This window comes from Anopheles bellator, chromosome 2 (genome assembly GCF_943735745.2).
Source record: "Anopheles bellator chromosome 2, idAnoBellAS_SP24_06.2, whole genome shotgun sequence".
Classification (NCBI taxonomy): Eukaryota; Metazoa; Arthropoda; class Insecta; order Diptera; family Culicidae; genus Anopheles; species Anopheles bellator.
This window is the reverse complement of record NC_071286.1, coordinates 621,742-634,904: the sequence shown is the minus strand read 5'-3', so window position 1 is coordinate 634,904 and position 13,163 is coordinate 621,742. Positions and strand designations below refer to the sequence as shown.

The window sequence follows — 13,163 nt, the reverse complement described above, 5'->3', positions numbered from 1 at the left end:
TTTCCCCCCCCCCCCCCCCCCTCCCCTTTTTGGTACAGAGTTCCCGTGCTCTAATCGATTTTTCGTTAAATCTCCCAGGAGCCTCCCACTGTGCGGACTTGAGTTCAATCTCCGAACGAGACTCAGCAGAAATGCGGGCGGCCAAGGAGAAAATATTTGAACTCGTGCAAAAGTGGTTGGCTTGAGTTTTAAAGGCCCCCGAGAACTGTTAAACTGAAATGTGCAATAAAACCGCCGGGTTCCGAACTCTGCTGACACGGATTGTGATTCGTTCCCGAACGTCGGCTTCTCGCCGCTGACCCTCGGTGTTCGTTATAATTAGATGGCCAGCGCCATAAAGCGCGTTTAATGGAAGGCACTCTGTATCGGAATCCAATTTAGGGGTGGGCTGGTGCCCAGGTGAGGTCGGAAAAGGAACTTCGGTCGTTCAAGGGCGCTACCGCTTCGGTTCACGCCGATTTCCCCGGGTTGTACTAATTCATTAATTCAAGCACAGGGCCGCACCGCACCGCCGACGGTGGCCATTCGGGAAAATTATCCAAATCCTCCCCCGCGAGAGATTGAAATGGAACGATAATGGGGATTTCCAGTCGTCGCGGCCAGTTGGACTTACCCGTAGAAATCACGACGAAGTAATAGAAAAATAATCCCAATAATCCTATTCGCGTTTCCATGTTGAGTTTGCTCTCCTCGGCACACGATCCCCGTCGGACTGTCCGCCCGACCCCCGGTGGACGAAACGGAATGTGGGCCACCCGGAGTGACACGGATGCCGACGGCAGCGCGGTGGTGGTGGTGTGTGCCTCCGGAAAGCTTCCCGATGCTCGCCTCGTCAGTACACGGATTGCACAGTTATTGGACCGCACCACTAGTAATCCACGGCGCCCATAGCGGCATAATGGCCCACTTCAACACCACACTTTTAGCATTCAGCCCGAAGCGGCACCACTTTAGGACTCTACTTTGTTGCATGTTACGGTCCCCCGAGGACCGTGTTTATCCTTCGCATTACACATTACGCGCCGATCACGGGAGGTAACACGCGTATCTGGAGCGCCGCACTGGTCGGTCGGTCTTAACGGTGGCCGCTTCGGCTTCGAGAGTCAGCACATTTTAAATTATTCATCAATCATTTCACTGTGACAACGGCCGCGCGGGCGCACGCCGTTTCGATGCTGTCGGTTATCGGTCGGACACCCGGCCCGGCCGATCCACGCCAAGTCTGAATGATTCAGCAATGCTTGATTTTTGAACTCCTCCAGAACCGCTGCGAACGTGGCTTTGAACGGTGGTTTGTAGAGTGACGGGTATTTCTATTTTTTCCCGATCACAACCCACGTCAGCGCTGGTGCCAGGAACGGTTCATCGTCGTCGTCGCCCTTGCATGACGGTCGGTCTCACTCAAAACATGCCTCCGTCAGCAGCAGCAGCAGCAGTCTTCATTTGCATGCGTACCCGCATTATTAAATCATTACGCACACCGTGGCCGGCCGGTCGACGGTTTTTGCTGCCCACGCCGGAAACATACACCCGACGTCAAGGATGGCTGCGAACCGACGCAGCAGGCTGTGGGCTGTCAGTTCATCACCAAGGCGTGCGTGTGAATGCTGCGGGCTCCGCCGGTAAAAACTCCGAACCGATTCGTAATCTAATCCGAGGTGACGTGGCCCGGGCACGGGTGTTAAACATTAATTTAATCGCACCCGCCGCCGTCGACAGCGAGTGGCGGCCACACTGTCAACGCGACTCCTCCAGCCTGAGGACACGCTCAATGGGCAGTGAAAAAGTGTGTCACTTAAAAAAAACCGGGATTCACTATTAGCTTCCGGACCGTGGCCTACTGTGAGCGCGCGCGGAAAATGAAAACAAACGCGTGTCAAATTGTCAGACCTGTCGTACCCTTTTCACGGTAAATTATTCTCCGTCCGCTCTGCGTCCTACGTTCAGGTGCGAAAGCGGGAAAGTGAGTTGATTAACCGGACGCCACACCGACAGGATTTCGCACTCTCCTGCTCCCTAGTTTATCGGACTTAATTACACCACATTTGACAAAACACATTTTCTTTCACTTTAAACCTTTCCTCAAAAAGGGTTGGAACCGCACGAAATGAGCCAATTAATGCGCCGCGTAATCCAACGCACAGCAGCACGATCCGTGCGACGATCACGGAACCACGGAGATGGGATATGCGCCACCACCCGATCGGTATGCCACGTGTGAGGATCTGCACGGAACTGTGACTGGTGCCGAGCAGCGCGTTCGCCGATGGCAAACGCGACCCTTCCGGCGGCGAACTTCGGATCGGTCAGTGCGGCGTCGGTGAGTGCCTTCTCCGTGGGTGCATGCGCACTTCCGTTGACCTCGGGTGTTCTCGATTTCCCCGACGACGACGTGAGCGCTTCCAGCGCGGCCAGCTGATGCGCCAGACACTGGTGAGTGACTTGAGGTCCTCACCACGTCAGTGCCGGTGGCAAGCGGAAAAACCGTCGCTTCCGACCAGAGACCGGAACCAGAGCAGCTCGCCACATGGAAATTAGCGGAGAAATAAAGCAAACGTGCGGTTCATTAATTTTTGAATGTTGTGTTATAATTTAATGCCCTACAGGTAGGGCGGATTGAGGGTCACCTAGGGGTGGCTGGCGGGTGGTTCTGCATCACACTTGTACACCGGTGTTCCGATGAATGTTTCACCAACTTTCCTCCCATCCGGCGGGCCGTTTTGGGGAAGGAAATTTATTTGTTGATTTTATTTACCCCGCTCAAGCGCGCCGGACGAGAGATAATTTTTCTGTGCCAATTGCATGATGAAGGACCACGACGACGGCCGGCCAGGATGTGGTTGAGTGCGGGAAGAATGGCGCGGTTCGTCCACCAACCCGTCGGGAGCCGCTGCGGCTGTGGGAGAGATTTACTTTGATTGCCGTAACGATTTCGAAAAAGGAAATTTATGAGGACGCAGGACACGGTGGTCGCCGCGCGGTCACCAGCTACGCCACCACTCCGCGGCTGGATGGGAAAACGGTCAGCTGACAGCCGGGTTGTCTGGGCTTGAGAGATGGATAAAAGCGTGCGAATGTCGGGGACGTGTTTGCCACGGACCCCGGCGGGGGGTCTTTGGGGGGCTGGGACAATGAGTTGAAATTTCTTTCGCCCATCGGGGCCACAAGAGTGAATGCGTGGAAAGGCGCACGAAAAAAAAGGGAGCGAATAAATCGTTCCGGCCGACTGAGTGGACCACAAACCGGCATCGGAGCGGGTGAGACCGTTTAGGGTGGCGGCAATTGAGTATGTTGTTGGGTCCGCACTTGAGTGTCTGAGGGGACACTTTGGCCGGCCGAGATGTTGTGTAACAAAATGTGAAGAGTGTGCTCAGTTAATGGAGCTCCGGCGGGAGCAGAGCAGAACATAGATTAATGATAAGTCGTACGCCACGCCGAACATGCCCGAGCCCGTAAGCTACTTTTGGCCCTTCAAGCAAGGCACGAAGCGTAGGTTCTGGGCCCTAAGCGGATTGTGTCATTTGAATCATATCTACTCGCTGCTTTCATTAAACGACACTCCAGGCGCTTTATCTATACAAGTATTCCAATTCCTTCTCTGGGTTCAGGGCCGGTTGGTTGATGTTGTTCCCTTGTCGCTGGCAATCTAAAAAGATAATATTGCGTCGACCGGGCTTTTCCGTGGCACAAATATATTAATACCGACTGCCAGCCCCAGATTGGATGCGTTTCTTCCCGCGCCGTTTTCGTTTTTAAAAGATCAAATATTTCGCCACTTTTTATCAGTGAACGATTGTTCCGATAACGCCAAAAGTTTCAATATCTTCGTTTCCTGCTCGCCGGAACCCGAGGAGGGACTTTTTCTGTAGTTCAGCGTGGCACACCAAGCGGCGGCAAAAATACTTTCCTTCAAATAGTAATGAGCATCCTTTAAGGGACATTTGACTGCACGGTACGTCTCTTTATCGGGTTCTGGGTGGGCAACGGGGCAACTCGGGCGAGCCAGATGCCCCGGTCGGGCCCGGCTCGTGGCTTCCCTGAAAGGACCTGCAGTAGAAAGATATTTGATTTTGATTTCTTTTTGCCATTGCGTTTTTCATCAACCCGCTTTTCGTGCTTTGTTATTCCTTAGCCCCCTTAGTTCCGTGGACCACGGAAAAGCGACACCGTGCTCGACGACGACTGTGGCAACGTTCTTTTTTTTGCTGTCGTGATCGGATTAAATCGAGCCGTACGTTGGATGGCGGACAGAGGGGCAAGGCGGCAGATAGAGAGAGAAGCTTACCAACTACTATCTGGTTACTGGGGAAATGTACGCAAAATGGAGATATCATTTGCTGGCAAGCGTGAATAGTGTTTCTAGGCGCTTTTTTAAGACCCTATCATGAGAGTGTTCAGATGAGAGTGCACCGTTCAAGTTACATTCAATTCTGAAACTTTGTGTTGCTTTATGAATTGTAAAATTATGAAGCTGATTTGCTCGAAAGACGTACTCGAAAATGACTGCATGAATTGAGGAAGTCGAATGACATAAATAAAGTTCGAGTGCGTCAATTCAAATGAACTGCGGAGTAATCGACGTCAAATGTTTGATTTAATAGAAGCGTAAATGGACAAAGTTTTTCTATTGGTTTACCTCTAACACAGAGCGGCCATTGCGCAATGGCATTCACCAAACAGTCTACCGGGAATTTCGGAGCAAAGGGAATGGTTTCACCGAAAAGTACACTGCGACGCGCCGATCGGACTCTGCTCGAATAGTTGGCTGTTGCACTGCTACGTCCATCTGCGAGGCACAGAGCGGACATGGTTGCTATGGTTTCAATTTGCGACTAAATGTTTTCGAAAGAAAAGTCATACACTTCACCGTTAAGGGACACATTCTTGAAGCAGTGAACATTGCCAACATTATTAGGACGCTAATTAGGAAATAAATTAAAATTTAAAATGGCTGCAGCTGCGCACGTACCGCGGCAGATCGGACGGGTAGGCATCTTCATCGTAGCGTGGAAGGATTAAAAAAATTAAGCTCTAGCTCGCGAATCCGAACATCCCCTGTCGCCCTGGTGTGCCGGAAAGGATCATGCCGCCATCCGAATCTGCGGCGCTCTGATGTTGACGTGGCCCTAAACGCGACCGCACTTTATGCGCACTTTCTGCTGCTGTTTGACATTCTATTATGATTATGGTAATGGTTTTGTTTATTTGTGCCCGCGGCAGAAGGATCGTCCGCGGGTCCGCCTATCGTCGTCGTGACGATGTCGGTAAGGACTGGCGCTCAAAGGAGAACATTGCCCGGCCGCCGCCGCGGGCATCGAAACCAGAAAAAGTGGTTTTAAATTTTCCGGTTCATTGTAGCGGGCATGAATACGTCTGAAAGTTTGGAGGCTTTTCATTTAGTTGTCCCTTTCCGCGGAACCCCGGGAGCTCTTTGTTTCTTACTGGGACGCGCTTCAGCGAGGACGGCCCGAGAGCAGGATAATATCTCTGAAAGTGCAGAATATCGATAAAAGCACGGCCCTTGCATTAATTATTCCTAAAAGGCGAAAAGTGGGCGCGCACAGCACGCCGGGAATAGTTTGGAAAGGAGTTGGCCCGAAGTTGGGCTACCAAGTTGCGGGAAATCGTCGGTCCAATCCGGCGCGGAAACCGACGGGCCGGAGAACTTTCCATCCGCGCGAGTGTTTGTGGAACTTCTGTTGAAACCGAACTGGCGACAATGGAGCGTGGTCGCGATTTATCCATTTTTCCCGCATTTGCTGCTGCATTATTTCAGCCGGACGCCGAGTTTTGGCCCTCCGGGATTCTTAATTTGCTTGCTGCTGCCGAAAAAAGGCTTTTACAACTTTCCGTTGCACAAACCCAACTAGCATTGTGTGTGGTTGTGGTTGGCCAGTTGCATTCCAATTTTCTGCCCGTGGCCGAAGAGTCCAATTCCGTAGTTTAGTGTCTTTCGCAGAGTGTCCAACGGTTCCGGTGACTTTCCGCGGGGGGCCCTCAGGGCCGCGGGAAACAATAGAAAGCTCAACTTTTCCAACATAATTTCCGAATATGGCCGCAGAAAAATTGTTTGCTAATCCGAGACCGCATCGAGAGATGCGGGTCGTCAATTGGAGGTTGATTTAGCGGAAGGCAGGAAGGAAAGGAATCCGAAAAACACTTCCGGCGGTCTGCGGGCTCAAATCTGCGGCGGGTGGTTATAAATTTTTAATTATTTCCTGCAGCATTCTATTGCCAAGGTTAGGGCCATCTGTTCGGGTCTGTTTTGAGATTGGCTTTTTGGGTTGTTGTGTTTTTTTTTTGCTCGGCAAAGCCATTTTGCAAATTGTTCGTCAGGTCAGTGCGCAACCTACGCGAATGCCAAACCGGGAATAGCTTCACGGAGACAGTGGCAACCCTCTCTCGGTGGCTCGGAACGATTAGCGAGCTGCTCACCTTCATTTCTCTTCGCCCGACCCCAGGATTTTGACCTCTTTTACGGGCTGTAGAATGTCAGTGCTTCACACCAGAGGCTGACCAGAGACACCGACTGTCGATTATGGAACACTTGCTCGCCGGTTCATATAAATTTTAACGTAAAAGTTTCCGCCGTTCCTTTTTTCACCGATCGACTTCTTCGATCGGGTTCCGTTGCAGGGAAGCGGAAAAGGGGTGCCCAAAAGTGTGGTTTGCTGCCGCCCACGTGGTCCGGGCTTCGGGTTGTAGTGATCTATAGTTTCAATTAATTTTCCGACAAAATGATAAAGAGCCACTTCGGCGTTCGGCCCGGCACACTTCTCAATTGATTTTGACTAAGTGCTTTTAATGGGGCTGCAACATACGTCGGTTTCCTCCGGCCTCGTCGGGCCGGACCGGATCATCCCTCGGAGCGAGCAAGTGTTTGAAGGAACCAACCGGTGGTGGTCACCGAGATCTGGCCCTGGTTGGGTGGGCTGGGAGCAAAGTTTAAGTATTAATAACGACATTTTTCATTCCTTTTCACTGGCTTTTGGTGCTTCCCTCGTGCCACTTTCGGGGCGCCGAAAGAGGACACTTGTTATGGGCGATTTCGAGCTCGTGTAGGTGAAGGATTATCAGTGGAAAAACGTTCAGGAATTTATTGCCCTGGTGACTTGCGCTGAAATTATGTGCGACAGCTGACTCCATTAAAGGGGGTCTTAAAGAGTGAACTTACACCAAAAAATGGTTCAAATACGTTGCGGTATCAACGTTCGTTTTAGGATAATTCCAGAATATCTGTGATCGTTACCGCGGCAGGAGTCGCTTTTAATTATCGCCTATGCTGCCATCCTGCGCGCGAAACGGCCATCGGGAAAACACTCCGCAACACGTGTAATGAAAACAATGCGCCCAACAATGCTCTGCTCGCATCAAAGAGCACTAGTTAACGCACTTAATTGCGCATCGCTAAAGGGTGCTCAGGAGATCGCCGGAGCCGGAGCCGGAGCCAGCCAGCACCGGGGTCGTTACCGGTAGCGCCGCTGGGTTTGATGTTTTCCTCCCACTTCCACTACTTTATTGCTCCGGAAAGCGAGGGCCAAACTGACGGCCTGGAGTGTTTGGCCCTTGTGCAATTTGCCTGTTCCGAAATTACAACGCTTCTTTAATGAATTTCTTTCCGGGAGCATTGTGCCGTAACCGAGTGTGGAAACAACCGAGGCACAAAATCGTGCGCCGCCGCTCGTTGTTGATTAAATTGAAAAGGAAATCAAATTTGGCACCACAAACGCTCCGCGCTTTTTTCGTTGTGCGGATCACACAATTGTCCATTTTATGCCAACCGATTGTTTACCGCTCTGTCCTCATTGTGAACCTGTGCGAACGTACATTTCACGGGTTTTTCTTTATTTTTTAAAGCACTTTTTCCTCCACATGTTGTGCACCTTGTTTTAATCATACCTTTTTTGTGTCCTCACTTCAGCCTGGTTACAGGCCTGTTTCAGGTTACATTTGACCCCTTTCGGTGCACTCGTTTTGCATTTCAACCTCCCGCTGGCGCCCGTGTGGTGAATTTGCATTTTTACATTTTTAAATTTTTCAATTAACTTTCTTTTTACAGATTAACAACATGTGCCATCGATGGATCGAAATGTGCTTCGTCCTTCGGCGCACCGGCACGTGCTCCGAGTGAAGCGGGTTCAATTGGACAAACGGACAAATCAATTTGTTGCCTAGAGAGGGCCAGGAAAAAGGAGCAAACGGAAGAGCAATACGACGCACGATTAATGAATTGGATGAAAGTATTCTCCGCCGGAGGGAAAAATGTATTTGAAAATCAATTCTTGTGCCCGAATTCAATCTCCCGTTTCTGTTGCTATTTAATCCGGGGCATAATTCCTGCAAAGATGCTCGAAAGCCGTGCTATCCGGTGCCACAGGTCAATTAAAGGCTAAATAGGATGCCTTTTCCGTCAAGCTTAAGGCACAGCCGGAATCGATATGCGTAGCGCGGCGGGGCTAATAGTAATTCGAGAAACGAATTCCAGTCACCTTCTCGGCGGCCGTCCGTCGCATCCCGAAACGAATTCCGTACGCACCCGAGAAGCAAACTAATTCCGTATTCCCTGTACAAGTTGACATAATAAATAGGAAGGATTTTCTTTGATGCATATGAGCGAAGGGGTCTCGCATGGGTCTCGCTACTCGCTCGGAACGTTCACGCAAAGGAAACCGAAATGGCGAACATTCATCTAGCTTTTTGCCCGCACACGGAACGGAGGACGATCTTTCTTTTCTCCGCACGGCCCTAGCGCCAGAGCCTTCGACGACGTGCCAGAATGGTCATATATTTACTGGCAAGTTCTGGAATAATTTTTCCCTCCCCCGAATCTTGATGATTCTTGTGCACCGAATTCGGCCGGGTCTCGGTTTCGGCCGGGTCGGGTCCCTCCGTCGGTAATTCTGCTCTCGAGCACTGCAAAATGAGGTGAGTAAAAGGACCGATTTTCTCGTGCACCGATTTCCACCGAGCCGAAGAAAGCCAGAGGACCGGACTGGGTGGCCGGAATTAAGGTGGCCGACGAATGGAAGGCCGGCCAGGTGATTGGCGAACAACGCTTTTCATCCTGCAAACCTGTACGAAGGGCAGGAAAAAACTTTGCACTTGCCCTCGTTTTTCAGCCCGAGACCAGAGATATTCAATTTCCAACCCCTTTTATCCTGGCCGGGCCGGGGATAACGTTTTATTTCACCACCGACAACCGGAGTTTCTTTGAGCATATTTTTTGTCGCTTTCCCCCCGAGAGCCTCTCCAAGGCCAAGGAGCATCTCAGCACGGTTGAGAACAATATTCTGCGAAAGGGCATTACAGCCCGGTTTGGAGCCCCCTATCGGACCAAAGGGTCTGCCGCAAAGTTTTTAATGGTTGGTGAAATGCGAATATATTACAACACGGCTCATTGGGTATTCCGTGCCCATCGGTGGTGATTGCATGGAGGTAGAATACATACTTCAACGAGACAGGGAGGCCCAATTGACCCTTCTAACTGAATTTATCGCACAATCGACGGCGGTACGGTGGTGAAGCTACCGAGCCGAGCCGATAAAAAAGGAACCTTTCAATGGCGTCACAATGGGGACAAAATGCGGCACAAAACCCCAATCGCCCCAATCTGCAGTCGCATCGAACGTGCGTAAGGCGCTTAATCTGCAGCGTTCGGTATCGAGCAGCTTCTACGGCTCGGCCATTGACTGGTGCCTCAAACCCACCAGGCCACCCGATAAGGTTCATAAATCCACAACACTTAACTGATTACTACCGATTAGAAGACAAGACTCAAGCTTCTAATCGACCGCCGGTGTCGGTGCGCACAGAGCCCCGACAGCCTGGACGACGCATTATTGCGAAGGGTTATGGCGCCGCTGCGAAGTGTGCCCGTAAGTGGTCAAATTAAGCTACTAAACCTGAAACGGGAGGCAGCATAAAGTTGTCCATGACAAAAAAAAGTGGAAAGAACTGTGAGAAGTATGTGCTCGACACCGAACTGCCCACTTATGAGTAGCATGGCATGGCATGGCACGGCACATGGGGGTACAAGGCAGTTGGCTTAGGAATTTAATTCACTACAAAACGGCCAGGCACTGTGTGGCGAGGTCGTCACCACATGCGTCCCAGCTACAAAGGCAATGGGCGGCTTAAACGCGGTCGGGGAACACAAAAAGGCGGCTGGAATTTCGAGCGTGTTATAATGTTGGCCAGAGCTGCAAAGTCTAATCCCCATTTATCATGATTATCAATTTTGTGCTGCACCACGCCACCGCTATCGCTTTAGGACACTGTCAAGCTTCAGAAAACAAGCCGTGGCATAGTGGCGGGAACTGCACCAGCTCCCAGCGGCCATTTTACAAGACCGGCACCAGGTCTCTGTTATTGCCCAGCCGGGTTGCGGTTTGTCCTCGTTGCTCACTGGGGGTAATGGAGCGATCCTACTGAAACGGTACGCGTGTGAAGTTTCACGGGAAATTTATACTAAAACGTAGTTAAACAGTGCTTCATTGTTAAACAAATAAAAAGAGTTAATTAACGCTCATTTCTGGGAAATAAAAGGTGATGCTTACCAGTTAACCAGTTAACACAATACGAAAGCGAAATACTGGATTTTTGTATCAGCAGGCTACGCAACATTCAATAATTAGCCGCAATACACCCTTTCCAACGAGATTCACATTTTATGAACACGTATGACATGCTATCATAAAGTTCCGGTGCTTTTACACCTTCCCCAAATAACAATTCAATCACTGCACGATACTTTATTTCCACGACGATACTAAATGGCTTGTAAACAAAGAAGGATTTGACAGATTGAAATGAAACTTCACATAACAAAAAAATTAGGCTAGTAGCAGCGCCCTCTGTTATTAAATCGAAAAAATTTTTGATCAAAGCAGTAATGGCAGTTGGTTTTGGGAAACTCCCATAGAAACAACTGGCAATTTAATGATCACGCATCGGATTAGAAGCTCAGCATTAAACAGTGCGTTTCTTCGGAAGCACTCCTACCGATCCACTCCTTAGTGAGAGCAAACGGAAGGGCCTAATACAAACAAATCATGGGGTACATCATGTTGATTGAAGGATTTCACGTGACCGGACGTCCGGTTGAGCAGATCAAAGGCAGTCACGGAGCAATCGGCGGCAAAGCTGTGTGCAATTAGTGCTGCTGAAGGCGAGTGAGATCGGCAATGGTCGGGGCCCTCTGACGTGTGGAACAACTCAGCGGGTCCGATGGTCAACTAATGGCTTCTTATGGGACGTGAATTGTGAACCATTTTTCCTCTAACTAGCAAAGCTAATCTAGGTGAACGGGTGTCGTTGTTATGGTGTTCCGGTTTTCGATGCTTTTACTCCGGAAGAAGGTGCATAATTGTATATTTAAATAATGGTCTCTAGGAAACGATGCTCCTTTCGCTTTCGGTCTCGCCGAATCGATTAAATATAGATGAGAACTTCGGATGGTGTTAGAGCTGATTAACATTAATTATCGTTGAAATTAATAGTGGACGAAATTGCCGACTTGCCTGGCACCACATGACGACCTCCAATTTGTTAGGGGTTAATAGAAAATCAGTAGTGTACTCTAAAGAATCAGGCCGCAAAACATTCTCCGAAACACTCCACGGCTGGAGTACTGAAGCTCAAGCACTTCTGGCAACAAAACATCAAACGAATTAGCACGATCGCTTTCGTAAGTTAACCGGAACTTTCTTCTTGCCGTGCACGTGGCGGCGGTGGTCGCATAATTAACGCCGATTCCGCGCCATTATGGTACGCAGAACGTGATGAGATTGACTCGTTCTGCGAGTTCTGCAACCGTCAAAACCCGGCCCCCTTAATTTAGCTCACCTGCGCCTAGTCCATACGTGAGCCCGTTTGCCGTTGATTTCATGAGTAGGCTTTGCACTTTGATGGCATCACACGACGGGGGCGCCATTTTTACCTTACCTCGTTCAATTTTTGCGGAAAATTCGCGCACTCCATGTGCCCAATATTTATCAACCCACCGACACGGTGCATGAATATCAACGAGCCACGTGGTGGTGGGGACGTTTCCGCCTTCAGACACCCGTCGCCAGCAGCTGTTGTAGGGGCACCAAATGAGGCACAGCTTGTTTGCTTTGGGCATTAAAGAGAATTCATCACCACGTCGCAGGCAGACTGAGCCGGGTCGGTCGGTCGCTGGGCCTCCAGTCGATTCCTGTGTCCGTCCCCGCGCCTGCGGCTCCCTTCCGGTGACTGATGATTGCCGAGCGATGACGTATGAGCCTTCGGCGAAAAACAGCCCACGGACGCTGGAAGGGCGGTTTGTAGCCACCGGATACCCGACCAGAAGCGGATGCCAATGACAGAATGTGACCGGTTGTCTTCCTGTTGGTCGTCCCTGCGCCCTGCGAACGTGTGTGTCCTCTTTGTGTCACCATCACCGCCGTCTGCCAGCTGCCAGTCGCTGGTGATAAGGATCCCGGGCCGGGCGCTCGGGGAGTGAAATTCGGACTACAGTTCGCCAGAAAATGCCACTGCACGATGGCGAACCTGATCGAGGATCCGGCACCGTCCCCCGAAGGACGGACGAGTTCATTCCCGGCGGTGGACGCGCGTAATGTGTCTGGACATCCGTGTATCCGTGACCCACGATGGTGCTGCATGTGGAATGAAAATTTATGTTTAATTTTAAATCAATTTGATTCAATTAAACTTTCGCTAACTTCGGGCTTCGGGGCTATTTACGCCAGCCCGTGGCGGCTGCGTTTGATGGCTGGACATAAAGCACTCCAATCCTCCGGCAATTATGCGGCCCCCGTGTGGACCCCAGCGGTCGGCCACGCCTGACGTGAACCGGCCGGCGTGCGGATCGGTTGACGTGCGTTAGATGGAAACAATTTTCATTAGCGATCGTTGACGGTGACATGACTGCTGGGGCTGCCGATGAGTGCTGCCAGTGTTCACAGAATTTTGCCGCTCCGTCGAGTGGTTGGTCGGTCGGCTTTGATTTTATTGCAATTCCTTGGACGAGATTGGTGAAATATCTGTCGGAGGGCCACCACTTTTGACCACTTTAGTCGAGTTTCAATCGCACGCTTCCAGCCAATGGTTCGCCCAATGTGGCCGCTCGAGTGTTTAGTTTCGCTAACAATGTGTGGCCTTTGTTAAAGAGCCCCGGAGTC

The 13,163-nt window shown here is 50.7% G+C and overlaps 2 protein-coding genes across 2 annotated transcripts in view; one reads left to right on the top strand and one right to left on the bottom strand.

Moving 5' to 3' along the window:
• LOC131212378 (putative serine protease K12H4.7) overlaps positions 1 to 243 on the top strand; it is a 2,171-nt gene extending 1,928 nt beyond the window's left edge. The window contains exon 7 of the mRNA XM_058206219.1: positions 79 to 243. Coding sequence (XP_058062202.1) covers positions 79 to 185 — 107 coding nt within the window. The 3' untranslated portion in view covers positions 186 to 243. The remainder of the gene's footprint in view (positions 1 to 78) is intronic.
• Positions 1 to 1,006, bottom strand: part of LOC131211563 (hemicentin-2-like) — a 36,632-nt gene extending 35,626 nt beyond the window's left edge. The window contains exon 1 of the mRNA XM_058205077.1: positions 614 to 1,006. Within this exon, the coding sequence (XP_058061060.1) occupies positions 614 to 674 (61 nt within the window). The 5' untranslated portion in view covers positions 675 to 1,006. The remainder of the gene's footprint in view (positions 1 to 613) is intronic.
• Positions 1,007 to 13,163: the final 12,157 nt, after the last annotated feature.